The sequence below is a fragment of the Panthera onca genome, chromosome C2, assembly GCF_046562875.1.
Source record: "Panthera onca isolate mPanOnc1 chromosome C2, mPanOnc1 haplotype 2, whole genome shotgun sequence".
In the NCBI taxonomy this organism is placed as follows: domain Eukaryota; kingdom Metazoa; phylum Chordata; class Mammalia; order Carnivora; family Felidae; genus Panthera; species Panthera onca.
In genome coordinates this window covers 131,112,479-131,132,968 of record NC_138347.1, presented here as the reverse complement: position 1 = coordinate 131,132,968, position 20,490 = coordinate 131,112,479, and the positions used below count along the sequence as shown (strand labels likewise).

Genomic DNA, 20,490 nt, shown 5'->3' with positions numbered 1-20,490 from the left:
TTATGTTCCTGTGGGGCTTTGTCTTGTGCCCTGATACCCTGGGGATGATCAAAGTTGTCATGAGAAGAAAAGTTAGATAAAAACATCTGGGTTAATTTAAAGTTCTCACCTTTATATAAAAACACTAAGAAGTGATATTTTATTGCCAACAGTTTTTTAAACATAGCAGATCAAAGTTTCAACTAGAAATTTCCTACGAAATTAGAATCTGTGTGTACATGAGTGTGCTTCCTCCAAGAGAACAGTATTGCCTAGTATTTATTTCATATCTCTTGAATAAGAAAGAGGAAAAAATCAATGTTATGTTGCTTGACTCACTGGAAAACGTAACAGTTGCATTGCTTGTGAGACTCCAGAAGCTCCTCAGCAATTAGGTATGGGAGGAGTTCTAGAGATTCTTGGGAGTAGGAGAATTTACTAATACTAATAATGAGAAAAGGACTGGTATCAGAAGCAAAGGAAAGGGAGATCTTGTGAGAGAAGTCTAATGATACATTCCCATCTCCTTTCTGTCTGCACATTTAAGCCCCCATTCAATGACAGGAACAAAAGGGCAAATGGACACCACTTCTAATTCTCCCCAAAGTTTATTTACTTCTCCTGAAAGAAGTTTGTCCTACCAAAGGAATCTGTATTTGTGAAAAGGACTCTATTTGGTGGTGGCAATCAGGTGCCATTCAGGGAGACTACTGTACCCCAAACTGTTCCCCAGGGGTTAAATTCCAGAGAACTACATTGTACTATTATAACATGTAGTAGACATACTATCTATACTCAGCTTCATTCATTTATTCATTTTTTTATTAAGCACAAGTTATTAAATGCCAACTATGAACTAGATGGTATCCATAGACTTTGCCCATCCAAACTATTTAATTCTTGTATACCTTTAATATGACACAAAAAGTTCCCCAAACACTACTTGAGACTCTATTACTTCAGGCAAATGGAAATGGATTTCCAATATGGGGTGGTGGGAACATGGAACCCTACTATCATCCTATGAAAGTCATGAGGGCTCCTTCTTCTTTTATCCCACCACACACATATATATGCATGCACAATAGTCCTATGTATATATATATATATATATATATATATATATATATATATATATGTATATATATATGAATATATATACACAATAGTCTTCTCTCAGCTCTTTCATTTATCACAATCATCCCACTTCCTCCTTATCAATGTACTTCTCACCCCCACAGACTCTCTCTTGGACCAGCTTGTAAACAAAATGAAAAGTGGAGATTGGGGTTGGTTGTCGAATGGGTGTGTGGCACTGGGTGGTGGGTTAATAAGAGATAAGGTTTGGAGCCCCGGAGAGAAAGACAAGGGGGCTTGAGAAGGAGCTGCAGCTAGACCACGCAGCAGCTGGGACAGAATAGCCGTTCACATAATAGGCCTGACATCAGCCCAGTGGATGAACTTTTGCTGGGGAGGCAGATGCGCTTCTCAAATTATCATGAAGCTCAGGCCAAACAAACTCAATTCAAACCTCTGCTCTACCCCTCACTAACTATGAGAATTTGGAAAGTCACTGGCCTTCCCAAAGGTTCAGTTAATCAACTATAAAATGGGGGTAATAATAATCATGTCAAGGGATTGTTATGAGAAGTAAATAAAGTAATGCATACAAATCACTTAGTACAATGCTTGGCACCTAATCATACACATTAAATGTTACCTAATATTCATATTCTTATTAATATGTTGCTGACTGTATTGAAGGTCAACAATGGAAAATTTGGGTCAGAGAGGGTCTTCTAACATCTAAATTGAGAATTAAAAAAGCTACAAAAGACAGAGAGTCCTCTTAAGGACAGTGAAGGCTCCAGGTCTGAGTGCACAACTACAGACATTAAGAAACATAAGGGGTTTCTCAAAACAGGTCAATTTATTATCTTAGGAGCTGAGATGGCACAGCTGAAGATAAGTCTTCTCACCTCAGTTCGGTGTACAAGCTGCTGGGTTGCATCATCATTCATACGAAAAATTTCCAGAAATGGGTCAGATTTACTGAAGAAATCCTGAAATAGACAAAAATTAGTTATTCCCCACCTACACACATTTGGTCCTTCCCTGGATCAAATACTGCTGGATTTGACCCTTCCCTGCTTTGTTCTTCATCTCTGTGATCCACCCTTGGCTAGAATGACTTGCATCTGACTCCAAGTCCTTGGAGAAGTACAATCTTGGTTAATTGAAATCCGAAGTATTCTTCAAAGATCAATTCAAATGCCAGTTTTTTGAAAAGCAACGTTCTGTTTTCTTAAACATATTAATTAGAGTCATTGTTAAAGCCTATGTCTGATGATTATGATATTTAGATCACCTTTGGATCTATTTTTATTATCTGTTTCTTGGTTCTGCCTCTTGTGTAGCAGATACTGTGTAAATAAAGATTATAAAGACTCAGATGAATCTTTTTTTTAATGTTTTATTTATTTTTGAGGCAGAGAGAGAGAGAGACAGAGCGGGAGAGGGACAGAGAGAGAGAGAAACACAGAATCTGAAGCAGGCTCCAGGCTCTGAGCTGTCAGTACAGAGCCCGACATGGGGCATGAACTCATGAACGGCAAGATGGTGACCTGAGCTGAGGTCGGAAGCTTAACCGACTGAGCCACCCAGGTGCCCGTAGATGAGTCTTTAGCAAGAGTCTGGCAAGCAGTTAGAATGGGGGCAGTCACCTGACTCCAATTAAGGTTGAGCTATTTAGAGGTAAGTTTCTTCAAAAATCTTTATAGGTGCAATATATTTTTGATTCACTTATTCTTTGAAAATAGTCCTTAAAGGGCTCCAGCTGAAAGGTTTTGTGTTTATAAGGGCTGGTGTTCCTTGACAAGCCCTCAGTGCTAATTTTTGTGAGACTCTCCAAGGCTCTGTTTATCTCCATAGTCTCTTGGCTCTAGCTTTTTGTTCAGTTTCTCTTTATGCTGCTTTGCTAATTAGTGGTTATCTTGGGAGAATAAGACATTCAGACTGTTTCTCTGAAGCATCTCTGAATCTTGGGCCCTAGCTCTCTTAGTATCCCTGAACTTCAGTTTTGCTTCTCTAGTCCCACGAGATTACAAAGACCTCTGCTTACTTTCTTATTTCTCACTATCTATTTTCTGCTAGGCTTCTTAGCATCTCTACCCATGGTGTTTTATTAATCAGGCTTGAGGAACTGCCTTGAGTGGAAAACCTGGATAGAATGTGTGAATCACCTCAGCAGATTTCTCTTCTTTCCATTTTTGGCCCCTCAAAACCTGACAGCCTTAGGACCTTCAAACAGATGTCTCTTGGTTCTTATCCAGTGTTTCTAGCCATTTTCATTGGGAGAATAATGTAAAACAAGCAGGTACTTCATTACTAGAAGCAGACATAGCCATATCCTTCCTGTACACTTAGTTTCTACCCCAATAGATTATGAATGTTCAGAAAGGAGGAATTATATCTGATTTTCTTTTATATCTCTACAATTTCCTCATATTTTACAATGTCTAGACTTTAGTGGCACATAGTGTTTATGGAATGTATGAATGAATACACAAATAAATGAATGAATGATATGAACAACTGGTATAGAATAGGAGGCTATCTGAGCAACAGCCTTAGTCACTACACTCTTATTATGTATTTCCTCAAGTGATCCCCCCACCCCCCAACCCCCACCGAATTCTAGACTGCAGCAAAACAGAATGAAGACTAAAGCCATCCTAGTCTTCAGCTCAACAAAATATTCTCAGGAAATATACTGATCATAGAGTCTCTGTGCTTGATGTTAATATGCAAGGAAGGATAAAACTTGGGTTCAACCCTTCAAAGTACCATCTGGTTTGGCGGTAAGAGGGAGCTGATGGATTTTCATTGGGAAATGTGGTTGTGAGGAAGTTATTTCTAGGGATGGAACAGGATGATTGAAGGTATGAAAGAGTGAACAGAGAGGCACACTAAGCAGCTTAATTCCACTGCAGCCTAAGGATGTGGAGAGGAGTTTGAGACAATGCTGACAAAGTCAGCTTCATGAGGTGAAGGGTCTTAAATGCTCATCCAAAGACTCTGCATCTGCCTTGGGAAGCAGCTGGGAGCCAATGTCAGATCTTGAGCAGGAAAACAATATGACAGGCTCTATAATAAACAATATCAGCCTAGAAACTACAAACCTTGTAGGACACCTTAGAAAGAGAAAAGATGGGAGATAGGACTATTTATCTTCCCACTGTGGTCTTCCTGCCCCAGCCTGAAACTAAACACCATGAGCCACAACAGTTGGAGTCTGGTGTATACCTTCCTATTCTATTTTTGAAGGTACCAAATTACCACAACCTTCATCTTGTTAAGAACCCACAATGGCTGTTTTTGCCAATAAATCTGTCCTGCAAACTGTGTCTGTCCACCAAAATGGCCCCTTTCCCTCCCAAACTGGTAGTCAATTCCTATCTCTACCCCTTTTACTCAAGACATTCACATTTCTCCCCTCCCCACTTATTTTTAACACTCATCTTAAAAAATTGGAACCTCCCTCTTACCTCCCTTTCATAATGGATGTGAGCCACATTAGCTTGTTCCTAGATGCCCTTGGATTCCTCTCTTGGAGTTTCGGCTTTGTTTCCTTAAATAGATTGTTGCTCCCTCAGGGAACATGCCGGTGAACTGCACTTAAAAATTGCTGACCACACTGAAGGAATTTTATCAGTCATTTTTCTTTTTTCTTTCATTGATATTTTAAACTTTTGTTATTTTTATTTAAAAATAGAAAGTAAGAAAAAAAAGAAGGAAAAACGCAGCCAATACTCATATCCATAATTCCACAACTATCAACATTCTGGTAAATACTTTTCTAGAATCTAGACATAATTTTCTTTTCTTTCTTTTAAAAATATATTTGTAATCATACTTTACATACACTTTAACATCTTTTTTTCTCTTGGTAGTATATCACAACAGTTTTTCTATTTTATTTTACACTCTTTTAAAACACTATTTAGGGTGGGGCACTTGGCCGGCTCAGTCAGTTGAGTGTTGGACTTCAGTGTGACTCAGGATCTCGAAACTCAGGAGTGCAGCCCCACATTGGGTTTATTGTTGTCAGCACACAGTCCGTTTCGGATCCTCTGTCCCCCTCTCTCTGACTCTCCCTGGCTCGTGCTCTTTCTCTCTCTCTCACAAAAATAAACATTTAAAAATAAAATAAAATACTATTTATAGGGTTAGCACAGAGATGTTGTCAGGACAAAGTATAAATCAAGGAAGGAAAGATCAGATGCCATCTATGCCTTCATGTAATTGAGACTATTACGGGCACACTATCTTGAGTACTGCTTTCAAATCCTGACTCCACTATATACAATCTCCATGATCTGGGGCAAGATATTTAATTTCCTTAAGGCTCAGTTTTCTGGTTGGTAAATGGAAAGGATGTCACATTTTGCCTCCTACCACTGTGGGCATCACTGATCCATGTGATATGTTGAGTCCAGCACCTGGCAATAAGTACTCAAAAAGTGTTGCTGCCACAATTATTATCAATAACAGACACAGTGTATGAGGACACTTTGTAAAGGACTACATGACTATCAGGAATGATTACCACTAAGGAGTCCTCTGATTCCTAGAAATAAAACAATTCATAAGCAGCTCAAAAATATCATAAATGTACACTCAGAAATTTGTAACTTAAAAACAACAACTCTGGGATTAATTGTATGGTTACATGACACAATGTGGAATTTTTGGCTTTTTTTTTTTTTTTTTTTTTTTTGCTTGACCATCAGCATTAAGGTGGCCCTTGGGACAGCTCAGTGCAAGCAAGGTTAATGATATAGGCATTTTACTGAGGTTTTGCTCTGGTAAAATTTTTAATAACTTGGAGGCTATATCGCCCTGCCCTTTTGGTCCAATATGAAAGACATTTTGTCAGGCAAGAAGGCAATAAGCAATCCGCTGAGGTCTGGAATAGAAAAAGAAGCAGTACATTTCTATGACAGCGATCTTGAAAATGGAATATTGGAATAAGAAAAGAGTATCTGAAAGATTTGGGGCCATACCCAAACTCTATAGCTTTCTATCACTGTGACTTTGGACAAACTATTTAACCTTATTATGCTTCATCTGTAAAATGTAAATAATAACATCCACCTTTAGGAATATGTTTTTGAGTTTTGGAGATAATGTAGGTTAGATACCTGACACTTAAGTCATTAATTATAACTTGCTGTCATCAACTCAGGCTAGGTTAGTTTTCAGGCAGCATACTTGAACATAGTAAAATTGCAGCCCAGCAGGTAGAGATTTAATGTTGCTTTAGAACAGGGGTTGGCAAACTATGGTGTGTGGCCTAAATCTGGCCCACAGCTTGTTTTTGTAAATAAAGTTTTACTGGAAGGCTGACATATTCATTTACGTATTGTCTATGGCTGTGTCCATGCTTGAGAAGCAGAGCTGAGTAGTTGGGGCAGAGACTATCTGGCCTGCAAAGTCTAAAATATTTACCATCTGGTCCTTTATAGAAAAAGTTTGCCAACCTCTGCTTTAGAGACATATGTGTTTATTTATTCAGCAACCCATCAATCTAGCATCTTGGGAACACTAAAAATGGAGTTTACAATGAGTACTGCTACAGATGTGGGGATCAGTAGTGAGAGAATTAGTTCCAGCATACCAACATGAATACTTTCTCAGGAAAAAGAGAAAGAATACTCTTTGTTGGCTTGAATGTTCTAAAGTGATTACATTCCTATCTCTACTTACTTATTAGATTAATTGCCAACTAGCTGCTAATGTACTAAATGTACTTTAGAAATTAGAACACCTACCTCTCCATTAAGTGAATTGCATTAACGTTAGATAAATAAGTTACTTCTTGCAAACCTAATCTATTTTATGTGTGGTTGTCATTGAAGACTACCTCTCAGATTTCAAGGACTCTGGATTTCGATCTTAGGTAGATGGCTGCTGATTCGCTGGAAATGCAAGTTAAGTGACTGTTTCTATCAAAAGAAAAGGGGAATTTCTCTGTCATTGTGATTTGCAAAGTACTTAGTGCTCACTGGTATACCTACAATAGCAATTCTCAAACTCTTTGGTCTTAAAACCCCTTTACATTCTTAAAAATTATTGAGGACCTCAAGGAGCTTTTGTTTATGTGGATTATATCTATTGGCATTTACCCTATTATAAACTAAAACTGAAATTTAAAAAATATTCATTTGCTGCATCATTTTAAAAATAATAAAAATAAACCCAGTACATCATAACAAAAATAGCATTTTAGTGGAAAACAACTGCATTTTCCAAATTTAAAAAATAGTCAGAAAAGTGGCATTATTTTACATTTTTGCAAATCAGTTTAATGACTTAATGGCTTAATAGAAGGCATTCTATTAATAGGCATTCTATTAATCCTTCTATTAATAGAAGGATTCTCATATCTGTTTTTGCATTCAATCTGTTGTGATATTAGACATCATGCCACTTCCAGAAAACCATTGTACACATGTGAATGAATGAGAGTGAAGAATGAAAATAATACCTTAGTATTATTATGAAAACAGTTTTGACCTCATGCATTCCCCTGAAACGGTCTTTGGACCTTGAACCACACTTTGAGGACAGCTGCCTACAGCATACCTTCACCTCCCTCCTCCCTGGTTCTATTTCCCTGAAATACCAAGTTCTCCACATCTAGAGACCAATTCAACTTATATTCATTTGCCCTAAGTCCTGAAGAAAAATTTGGATTTTAGATAGGCAACCTGATTGAATCCCTCTCTGTCAGTGACTCTGTGTGTGTGTGTGTGTGTGTGTGTGTGTGTGTGTGTGTGTAGCCTTGGGTAAGTCATTTCACATCTTCTCTTTTACAGATGAGGACAATGACATTAGATCAGAGGCTTTCTACCTGACGCATTTGGGTATCAGAAGGTTACCAGAGTATTACAGGGGCCTGGGGATCCAGATGACCTATAAGCATTGTCTGAATTGGATACAGCATATTTTCCCCACATATTCATATTGAAAACTTTCAAGTATATGTAGAAATTAGTTGCTCTCATGATACTAATTAACACAATTAAAAAATTAAGACCTTTATTTATCTTAGTGGCTTTTAGTCATGATACATTTTCTCAATTAATAGTTAAGTTTAACTGCTAACATGTAGGTTATGTAGGTAATGCTAAAAGCAAGAAGGAGATTCTCCTTGATAAACTCTGGGAACTATTTTTCTTGCTGTGACATGAAATAATTGTATTATCTTATTCTGATTCTATCACAAAAATACTGTGGCAAATTGCATTTTCCAAAGATGGCTACCACCATGTTCACTGTCCACATGCTTTTCTACAGTACAACTTTGCCACTCCCCCATCAGAGTGTGCAGTCTAACTCCCCTCTCTTTGATTCTGGGCAGGCCTTATGACCTACATAGAACTAACACAATGCAGCAGATGTGATGCTGCATGACTTCCAAGGCTAAGTCATAAAAATGCCACTGAGCTTTTCTGTTCTCCTGGGATGCTTTCTCTGGGAAGAGCCAGCCACCATGTGGGAAATGTGCCTAACCCAAGACTACTATGTAGGCATGCTGGCTGACCAACCCAGCTGAACCCAGCCTTTCAGCCATTCCATGTGCCAGGCATGTGAGTAAAGCTAGACTGAGCTCTCCAGACAAGCTCCTCCCCTAGCTGAGTATTGCTGTATGGCTTCTGTCAACATCATAAGAAGCAGAAGAATTGCCCCATTGAACCATGCCTGAATTTCTGACCCTCAAAATCATAACATGTAATAGAAGAGTTAAGTCACTAGGTGTTGAGGTGGTTTGCTTTGCAGCAATACATAACCAGCGGAGTAGTAGTATCTGGATAAGTCACCAGACCTTGCTGAGCCTTGGTTTCCTGAAGAGGTTGCATGAGGTGATCTTCATGGTATCATCTTAGAGCTCCTTAATTCTACAACTTTCCCCTTTTTCCACCTAAGACCATTCACCTTCCTGTCCAAAGAGGAGCAATGGCCTCAGCCTTCTCCTCTTTGGATTACTAAGGAGTCTGGGCTAGATACCACCATAATTTGAAGGATCTGGAGTCTACATCACTGGGGCACTGAGGCTCAGCGGTGACCAGGGCCTTAGATAATCAACCCAGACAAAGGTGGGAATGGCCACCTAGAACCAAATTAAGTGCTACATGAGATTTTTTCAGTTTTGTGAGCCAGTGCTCATTCAAATGAAGGGAAGCTGTTCAAACACCTCAGAGCTAATGGGCCCACTAACAAACCCCCAAGTCCTCTTGCACTATAACATAAGTCAGTTAGAAAGTGGACTAGAGGTGCTTAAGAGACTATTAAGTAGAAAGAAGCCATTATAAGCCATTAACTGAGCAGCTTAAAACTGCTACACACTGACCCAGTGGCTTATAATGGCATCAGGAAAGATACTACAAAGAAATTTGGTGAATTATTCCAAAACCTGGGGAGATGATGGGAAAGGAAAGAGCATAATAGCCATTAGGAACTTAAGATTAAAAGCTTACGTCCAAGTGACATCAATGCACACTGCAGTTTCCAGCACCCAGTTCATGCTAATGGCAGAAAGTAGCAGTTCTCGAAAGTTTCACACAATCTACTCAGGACACTAAAGACATCCAAATATCATCCATTCATAAGTATAGAGTCTTTTCTGATGTCCCTAGGCAGAATGAATTAACCTTCTCCAGACACTCTGATTATACATTACCTATCACATCCCGTCATGGCTATAGTATTATTTATACCATTTGTTGTTTAAATTTATGTTTCACTTAGTGAATTCCAGGTTGTGGGTATGAGAATGTTTAAAGAATGTCTTTTCCCACCATCTAATGCATAACAAGCATGCAGCAAAGATTTGTGAATGAATGATGAATGGAGAATGAACAAATACAAGAATGAGCTAATGAGTGTATAAATGGGCTGAGTACTGTTCATAGGTGAAAGTGAATGAGATACGCCAGGATATAAGCTGCCTAAGAATTTAAGGAATTGCTTGAGACATTGGTTTACCTTTTTCAGCCTAATGCCTATAAGCAAGTATTTGAAAAAATGGTGCCACCTCTAAAAATCCCCTGTTCTCTGGTTGTGCTCTAGGAAAATGGAATCCTTTGTGCATACATTTATTAATGTGATGTGTTTTTTTGACTTAAAGATACGGTTGGAGGGAGATCATAAAAATATGGTGAGGTTGGAAAGGACACCCCCCCCCACCCTTTTTGATGGGTGGAAACTAAGGAACTTTTTCTGTATATACAAGACTAACATGGCTTATGATTGGGTAAAAATTGTGAGATACAATAGAGAACACAGACGGGAGTCAGACTCCCATGTAACCGACATGGAAATGAATCCTCAGTTTTACAATTTACTAGCAGGATATGTTGGCCAAGAGAACTGCTTTACAGACCTCCCACTACAGGGAATATAACTGACCAAGGGCCCCAGCCACTGTGCCCTGAAATACATCTCTGCACTTGCACCAAGGCCAGGCTTCCCATGGGCTGCTCCCAGCCAGTGCCTGCATGTGTAGGGGATATTAAGGCAGGCATGGGAGACATGAAACTTTTCTGCTGGTCAATATTGGCCCCAGGGCTCCCTGATGGCTTCGCTGACCCTTCCTTAGACTGAATGGCATTCTAGGACACTGCCACCTGCTCTTCTCTCCCTCTCTCCCTCTCTCCTTTAGTTATGGTAAGACTTGCATTGCGGTCTGCAAACTTCCTCCCTATGTTCCCTACACAAGCATTTTCCTAATAAAATCCTTGGGTATTTAAGCCTGTCTTGGTGTCTGTTTCTTGGATTATCTGGACTAACACATGGAATGACCTTAAGTTATTTCATCTTTGAATCTGATTCCTCATCTGCAAAGCAAAAGTTAATAATGCCTGTTACATGGGAGCTGTAAGAATGATCAAATGTGATAATGCATGAAAAGCTCTAGGGGTGCGTAGGTGGCTCAGTTGGTTAAGCATCTGACTCTTGATTTCAGTTCAGATCATGATCTCTCGGTTTGTGAGATGGAGCCCCAAGTCGGTCTCTGTGCCGACAGCATGGAGACTGCTTGGGATTTTTTCAGTCCCCCTCTCTCTGCCCCTCCCCACCCCTCACATGCACTCTCTCTGTGTCTCAAAATAAATAAATAAACTTAAAAAAAAAAAGCTCTTAACCCTGTTCCTAGAAAACATAGGTGCTTAATGAAAGTCACTTTTCCTCCCTTTCTTCTTTTTTCTTATGAAATTTTCCTAACAATGGGGCTTAAACCATATTTATCTGTGCACATTGACCTGTGACATTTGGGAACAAATGAAGCCTAGGTGTAACAAAATTGTCTTCTTTTAATTATAGTCCCTCCCACGTCTCATGAACTGCTTCTAAAATTTGGGGAAGTCTTACTTTGCAGACCTCTGTGAAATCTTTGATCTATTTAATAATGTGGGAAAGGGAGAAAACAGCTTCAGGGGAAAATCTGATTAAACTTTGTATGTTAGCCTTATTACTTTCTTCAGTTAGGTTAACACCCAGCACTTTACCTTGTCATCCAATTTCCGTGCATTGAATGCAAGTTCAACGTAGTCATCATTGCCAGATAATTCTTCAGCAATCACCTAAAGGAAAAAATTTTCACATATTTTCAAGTGTTTTCCAGAAGCTGTTGAAGCCATTGTTCTACTCCAAGGATCCCAGATTAAGAGAAGTATTTAAATATTTAAAATTAAGAAGGAGATTAAATATCTTTGAGATGAGTGAAGGAAAAAGATCTCTAAGATGTCTTAAAGTAAAGATGGCAAGATGAGGGGTTGTTCTCCTGGGAAAGAACAAAGGTAAATCTCATACCTGGATTTAATATCCCAAAGCTTCTCTGGGACTGTGGGCTTTGCAAGTGAGCCTTTGGATTCATGGCTTTTTAGAGCAACAATGGGGTCTTCAAAGACCCTTTGAATCATTTGTATGGAATTGAACCAAGAAGTTAAAAAAAAAAAAAACCTTGACATGAATGTATCATTTAAAATATTCAAGCAACAAACTCAGGTAAGTGCTTGTGAGAATGGTCATAACTTAAATCACAGGGAATCCTTTTGAATTTTTCCCTTAAAAAATGGCTTAAAATTTTTGAAAAGGGAATCAGTCACTTTCAAGTTAAAAAGGAATGTTCAAAGGAACTCAGGAGGTTTGCCTCCTGGCAATTTACCTCCCTAGCAATTCAGATTCTCCTGGTAAGTCATTCTACCTTTTCTTTTTCTTTTGTCCCCACAACTAAATGATTAGAACACTTTCTCTACCTTTCTCAAGGGCTCTAAAACAAGATGCCAAAGTTTCAAATACTAGACTTTAAGTACTCTAGTATTTGAAACTTTGGCATCTTGTTTTAGAGCCCTTGAGAAAGGTAGAGAAACACTCAGATATCACCTCACGCCAGTCAGAGTGGCCAAAATGAACAAATCAGGAGACTATAGATGCTGGAGAGGATGTGGAGAAACGGGAACCCTCTTGCACTGTTGGTGGGAATGCAAATTGGTGCAGCCGCTCTGGAAAGCAGTGTGGAGGTTCCTCAGAAAGTTAAAAATAGACCTACCCTATGACCCAGCAATAGCACTGCTAGGAATTTACCCAAGGGATACAGGAGTATTGATGCATAGGGGCACTTGTACCCCAATGTTTATAGCAGCACTCTCAACAATAGCCAAATTGTGAAAAGAGCCTAAATGTCCATCAACTGATGAATGGATAAAGAAATTGTGGGTTATATACACAATGGAATACTACGTGGTAATGAGAAAGAATGAAATATGGCCTTTTGTAGCAACGTGGATGGAAATGGAGAGTGTGATGCTAAGTGAAATAAGCCATACAGAGAAAGACAGATACCATATGTGTTCACTCTTATGTGGATCCTGAGAAACTTAACAGAAACCCATGGGGGAGGGGAAGGAAAAAAAAAAAAGGTTAGAGTGGGAGAGAGCCAAAGCATAAGAGACTCTTAAAAACTGAGAACAAACTGAGGGTTGATGGGGGGTGGGAGGGAGGGGAGGATGGGTGATGGGTATTGAGGAGGGCACCTTTTGGGATGAGCACTGGGTGTTGTATGGAAACCAATTTGACAATAAATTTCATATATTAAAAAAAAATAAAAAAATAAAATTCTAAAAAAAACAAAGGAAAATTTAAGGTTTTATTTAGAAATACTTCCAGTATTGCCCAATTGAACACTATGTGATGACAGAAATGTTCTGTAATCTGCACTATCCAATACAGTAACTGATAGCCATGTGTAATTATTTTTTATTAATTTTTTTAAAAATTCCAGCCGTTTCACATAACATGTTATATTAGTTGCAGGTGTATAGTACAATGATACAACAGTTCTATATATTACTTGGTGTTCATCATGATAACTGCTCTTTAATCCCCCTCACCTATTTCACCCATCCCCACACCACCTCCCCTCTGGTAACCATCAGTTCTCTATAGTTAAGAATCTATTTCTTATTTTGTCTCTCTCTCCTTTAAAAAAAAATCTTTTCCTTTGCTTGTTTTGTTTCCTAAATTCCATATATAAGTAAGATCATATGGTATTTACCTTTCTCTGATTGGCTTATTTCATTTAACATTATACTCTCTAGCTCCATCCATGTTCTTGCCAATGGCAAGATTTCATTCTTTTTATGGCTGAATAATATTCCATTGTATATACAGATACCACATCTTCTTTATCCATTCATCTGTGGATGAATACTTTAGCTGTTTCCATATCTTGGCTATTGTAAATAATGCAGCAATAAATATAGGGATGCTTGTATCCCTTCAAATTAGTGTTTTTGAATTCTTTGGGTAAATACCCAGTAGTGCAATTACTGGATCACAGGGTAATTCCATTTTTAACTTTTTGAGGAACCCCTATACTCTTCTACAGTGGCTACACAAGCTTGCACTCCCACCAACAATGCATGAGGCTTCTCTCCACATCCTCACCAACACTTGTTTCTTGTGTTTTTGATTTTAGCCATTCTGACATGTATGAGGTGATATCTCATTGTAGTTTTGATTTGCATTTCCCTGATGATGAGTGACATTGGGCATCTTTTCATGTGTCTGTTGGTCATTTGTATGTCCTCTCTGGAGAACTGTTTGTTCGTGTACTCTGCCTATTTTTAATTGGATTATTTGTTTTTAGGGTGTTGAGTTGTATAAGTTCTTTATATATTTTGGATACTAACCCTTTATGAGAGATGTCATTTGCAAATATCTTCTCCCATTCATTAGAATGTCTTTTAGTTTTGTTGATTATTTCCTTTGCTGTGTAGAAGCATTTTATTTTGATGTAGTCTCAATAGTTTATTTTTGCTTTTGTTTCCCTTGACTCAGGAAAAATATCTAGAAAAAAGTTGCTATGTCCAATGTTGGAGAAATTACTGCCTATGCTCTTTTAGGATTATTAGTTTTAGGTCTTACATTTAGGTCCTTAATCTGTTTTGAATTTATTTTTCTGTATGGTGTAAGCCAGTGGTCCAGTTTCATTCTTTTGTATGTAGCCATCCAATTTCCCCAACACCATTTGTCTAAGAGGCCATCTTTTTTCTCATTGCATATTCTTTCTTCCTTTGTCAAAGATTAATTGACCATATAAACGTGGGTATATTTCTGGTCTTTCTATTCTATTGCATTGTTCTATGTGACTATTTTTATGCCAATACCATACTGTTTTGATTACTAAAGCTTTGTAGTATAACTTGAAATCTGGAATTGTGACACTTCCACCTTTGTTTTTCTTTTTCAAGATTTTTTTGGCTATTTGGGGTCTTCCATGGTTCCATATGAATTTTAGGATTGTTTATTCTAGTTCTGTGAAAAATGTTGGTATTTTGATGGGATTGCATTGAATGTGCTGATTGCTTTAGGTAGTATAGATATTTTAACAATATTTATTCTTCTGATTCATGACATTGGAGTATCTTTCCACTCGTTTGTGTCATGTTCAATTTCTTTCATCAATATTTCATAGTTTTCAGAGTACAGGTCTTTCACCTCCTTAGCTAAGTTTATTCCTAGGTATTTGATTATCTTTGGTGCCATATTAAATAGGATTGCTTTCTTAATTTCTCTTTCCGTTGTTTTATTTCTGTATATAAAAATGCCATGGATTTCTGTACATTAATTTTGTATCCTGCAATCTTACTAAATTCATTGATCAGTTCTAGTAGCTTTTTGGTGGAGTGTTTAGGGTTTTCTTTATAGAGTATCACGTCATCTGCAAATAGTGGAAGTTTTACTTCTTCCTTACCAATTTGGATGCCTTTTATTCATTCCTCTTGTCTGACTGCTGTGGCTAGGACTTCCAGCGCTATGTTAAATAACTGTGGTGAGAGTGGACATGATTGTTGGATTGTACTGTTTATGACTCTAAAGTGTCCTTTTTTGTCCCTTGTTACAGCCTTTATTTTAAAATCTATTTTTTCAATATTTTTTTCCAAGTATTGCTACCCTGGCTTTCATTTTATTTCCACTTACGTGATAAATGTTTTCCATCCTTTCACTTTGAGTCTGTATGTGTCTTTAGGTATGAAATAAATATCTTGTAGGCAGAATATAGATGGGTCTCTCTCTCTCTTTTTTTAAGTCTATTCTGTCACTCTATGTCTTTTGATTGGAGTATTTGGTACATCTACATTCAAAGTAATTATTGCCATTTTGTTACCTTTTTTATGGTTGTTTTTATAGTTCCTCTCTATTCCTTTATTCTCTTGTTCTTTATCTCATGATTAGTTTTCTCTAGTAAAATACTTGGATTCCTTACTTTTTATTTTTTTTGCATATCTATTACTGTTTTTTGATTTGTGGTTACCATTCAGTTTATATATAACATCTTCTGCATATAGCAGTCTATATCACGCTAATGGTCCCTTAATTTTGAACTCATTCTTCATTCTTTTCCTCTCCACATTTCAGATATTTGGTACCATATTTTATATCCTTTTATCTTGTGCTTCTCTTGACTGATTTTTACAGACACACTTAATTTTTCGGCTTTTGTGCTATTTTTCTTACTCTTACTTATGGGTTTTATTTTGCACTCACAGAATCCCCCTTAACATTTCTTGTAGGGCTGGTTTAGTGGTCATGAATTCTTTTAATTTTTATTTGTGTGGGAAACTCTTTATCTCTCCTATTCTGAATGGTAGCCTTGCTGGATAGAGTATTCCTGGCTGCAAATTTTTCCCTTTTAGCACTTTGAATATATCATGCTACTCCCTTCTGGCCTACAACGTTTCTGCTGAAAAATCAGCTGATAGCCTTATGGTGTTTCTTTCATATGTAACTGTCTTTTCTTGCAACCTTTAAAATTCTTTCTTTATCCCTATTTTTTTCCATTGTAATTACTATGTGTCTTGGTGTGGACCTCCTTGGCTTGAGTTTGTTGGGGGATCTCCGTGCCTCCTGAATCTCTGTTTCCCTCCCCAGATTCATAGCCACATGTAAATATTGGCTATGATATATATGAACACTTGATACATGGTTAGTGTAAGGTATGGATATTTTCTTTTATTTAATTTTGAATAGTTTTATTTAAGTTTAAATAATCACATGTGGTTAATGGCCACCAAAAACGATAACATAAATCCAAACTATTATATTAAAGAGGAGGGCTAAATGCTGGGTTCTCTGGTCCTTAGCAACAAATCTAACCTTGGACTAACCATCATCAGAGCAGATTTTTAATTCTCAAAAAAAATGAGAAGCAGGGATAGGTAGTTTGATCATTTGAAAACCCCAGACAATTCTATATTCTTAATGTCATTGACAACTCCATTTTTGTTCTCCACTAAAACCTATATATTAACTGCAGAAGTGCTTAATAAAAGTGAATGGCCTCACTTTCAAATCCTTATTCTATTCCTTTTTCCTAGGGGTGGAAGGGTCAAAATTATATGGGAAAGAAGGATAAATAAGAAAAAAGGAACAAGAAGGATGGGGGTGACTTGGACAGCTGGGCAGTTGTGGCATCAACCCCAATGGGCAGAGTCTGCTTCTCACTGCAGGTTTGGACCAGCGAACACCATCTAAGCACCAAGACAGAGAGCTGCTAAGGGAGGGCTTACCGTGATGGAGGATTTCCCTGCTGTGTTCCCATGCTTCAACAAGGATTTAGACAGTTTTCTCTGGGAAACGATCTGCACAAAAGAAAACAAAAGGTGAAGATATTAGTTATATGAATGTCTACTTTTTAGTTTTTCCTTTACAAAATTCTGCATTCACAACTCTACTTGAAATTATAACACTGTATCTGTTTATTTTCTAAGATTTTTCCATAAGCCTCTCCTAAATACAGGTTCTTCTTTCTTTCTTCTTATGGCATGTGATGTAAGAGAGTGAGGGCATGAGAAATTACAGATTATTCAGTTAATTCAGAGGTGACTTAATTGTTCCTGAAACGTTTACCACCAAATTAGATAGAAAATGTTGGATATGCATTTTATGATAAAGCAGATAAAGTTTCAGAATGATCTCAAATTAGCACTAAAACCTCTGTGCAAAGTGGGTGATGGGCTACAGGGAGGAAAAGAAACTCAAGGTCTAAATATACATCTTCTATATCTATAATCTCTAGAGTTCTGTTTTTAATATATTCTTTAGGAAGCTATAAAGTCAGTCATTAGGAAACTGATGCTCAGAAAACCACTAGGAGTCATTGGAGTCCTCTTCATAATTCAGTATCAATGCACAACATGTCATGACAACCAAAGTTGCCATTATATTGGGAGCTATTTTTAGCAGAACGTGTCACATCCCCCTCTTACTTCCTTTTTTTGAAAAAAAAAAAAAAGTATGGCAAGGCATTGAAGACCTGATGGATATGGAACCCATGATTCCCAAAAGAGAAGAGGTTTAAAAGAATCAAATGAAAGCTGTGCTTTTGCTAAGGGAGAACAAAGTCATACTTTTTGGTAAGCAGCTCTACCTAAGACGGCTCCCAACAGTCCTATTCATGCCATTGTGCAATTCTCTCTCTTTGAGCGTGGGATAGATCTAATAACTTGCTTCTAATGAATAGAATACCACAAAAGTGATGGAGTATCCCTTCTGGGATTAGGTTACAAAATGAATGTCACTTCCTTCTTGATCATCATCTCTTATTCTTCTCAGAGCCCTGGCCCTGGGGGGAGCAAGTTACTATGTTGTGAGTAGCCCTACAGAACAGCCCATGTGGCAAGGAATTGATGTTTCCAGTCAACAGCCAGTAAGAACCAGAAGTCTGCCAACAGGCCCATGATGAGCTTGAAGCAGGTCCTCCCCTAAGTTGAGCCTTGAGATAACTGCACCTTGACAGCAGCCTTGTGAGAGACCCTGATCCAGAGGACACAGCTACACTCTTCCCTGATTCTGTGAGATTAATGCTTGTTTCAGCTGTCAAGTTTTAGGATAATTTTTTATGTAGCAACAGGGAACAACATACATATACACATTATTTACAGAATAAGAAAGGAGATCACTATAAAAAGCAAGGAGACAAACCCATTCTCTGACATCCTTAGATATTTTTGTCTCTGTCTTAGAGCAATGAAAATACTGAATGTGCTTGTGTTAAATTAAAAAAAAAAAATCATAGAACTTTCCTAAGCCAAGCAGATTTAAAGATCCTGATTCTTGGGGCTCCTGGGTGGTTCAGTCAGTTAAGTGTCCAACTCTTGACTTTGGCTCAGGTCATGATCTCATGGTTCGTGGATTTGAGCCCCACATTGGGCTCTGTGCTGACAGTGTGGAGCCTGCTTGGGATTCTTTCTCTCCCTCTCTCTCTACCCTCCCTTGTGCTCTCTCTCTCTCTCTCTCTCTCTCAAAATAAATAAATAAATAAAAATATCCTGATTCTCAACTGACTATGATTTGAAGAGGAAAGAGTATTTCTTTAAGAAACCATCTGGTGCTTGATGGTGATGATGATGGTGATGGTGATGATGATGATGACCACAATGGGAGCTCCCATTTTAAGGAGTACACATTCCCCAAATATTTACTTACGCTTCATTGTGTTCAGGTTTGGAGCAAAAAATAGATTGAAGTAGGTTGAAGAAGAGATGAAGAGGGAAGGAAATGGGGCAAACATATGAAGACAAATCTTTCAGTAAATTTGGTGATAAAGTGAGGCAGAGAGATAGAATAGAATCTTCAGGAAATGAGAAATTGATTAAGGTTTCTGTTTTAGTGGTCACTTTATTGCTAATTTTATATGCTTACAAATTTGGGATTGTTAGTTTCCTTTTCTACATGAGGAAAATAGGACACAGAAAGTTTAAGTAACTTTTCCAAGGACACAGACCTTAGAGTTAGTGTGGCAGGGATTTGAACATGGCTCTGACTTCAGAAACTGATGTCGAGCTGTAGCTGGTAAGTAAATTCATGAAACAGATTCAGAAAATTTTCACTCCTGGATTTTCACTTTTTATGTGTTTGCTTTTAAGCCCTTGATCTCATATTTGTGAATTTAACCCTTAATATGTAAACATGAAGAAGATTGTAAAGAAATAATCAAGTTAGGGGCACCTGGGTGGCTCAGTTGGTTAAGCGTCTGACTTCCACTCAGGTCATGATCTCGCGGTTTGTGAGTTCAAGCTCCGCATCAGGCTCTGTGCTGACAGCTCAGAGCCTGGAGCCTGCTTCAGATTCTGTGTCTCCCTCTCTCTCTCTCTGCCCCTCCCCCCCTTGTGCTTTCTCTCTCTCTCTTTCTCTCTCTCTCTCTCTGTCTCAAAAATAAATACACATTAAAAAAAAAGAAATAATCAAGTTAAACCTTAAGAATGAAGTAATCTGAAGATATTGGCCTTGGTTAAGGGGGGTGTAGCATAATGATTAAGAACATAGGTTGTTGTTTTTTTTTAATTCACAGCTGGCTATCAATAAAATGACATGAAAAAAATTTCAGATGATAAAGAATTGGCATTCCTTCTTATAGTTACTTCTAAATCTAAATTCCTCATCTTTTTCACTCTACTCATTAAGAAGGTTCCAGTGGTTCATAGCCAAAATTATCTCCTCTCCCTCTGCCATTCACAGCTTATTACTTGTTTTAGAAAAGCTACAATTTCCTAGAAAAATGTAGACCTCATTCTTGAACTTGAGATGAACCAAAACACAGAGGAAACACAGGAAAACAAACAGCAAAGGGACATTAGGAAGACTTTATAGTTTCTCTCCAGGGGGTTTTCAGCAAGGAGGAATAGTGGAAACACATGAATAATTGACAAGGGTCACTGGTAAGTAGCAGCCAGGCCAACATCTGACTAAAGAAAGGCAACATATCTTTTACTAAATAAATTTGGCCTCAGAAATACTTCTGTCCAGGTGCGCCTGGGTGGCTTGGTCAGTTGAGCGTCAGACTTCAGCTCAGGTCATGATCTCACAGTTCATAGGTTTGAGCCCCACGTCGGGCTCTGTGCTGACTGCTCAGAGCCTGGAGCCTGCTTCGGATTCTGTGTCTCC

The 20,490-nt window shown here is 38.0% G+C and overlaps 1 protein-coding gene across 2 annotated transcripts in view; it reads right to left on the bottom strand.

The window, feature by feature from the left end:
- The window catches only part of CPNE4 (copine 4), a 493,123-nt gene that overhangs the window by 115,941 nt on the left and 356,692 nt on the right, over positions 1-20,490 (bottom strand). For both annotated transcript variants that reach the window (XM_078432340.2, XM_060638666.3), the window contains exons 4-6: positions 17,115-17,186; positions 11,550-11,624; positions 1,959-2,042 (exon numbers count right to left, since the gene is read on the bottom strand). In XM_078432340.2, the coding sequence (XP_078288466.1) occupies positions 1,959-2,042; positions 11,550-11,624; positions 17,115-17,186 (231 nt within the window). The remainder of the gene's footprint in view (positions 1-1,958; positions 2,043-11,549; positions 11,625-17,114; positions 17,187-20,490) is intronic.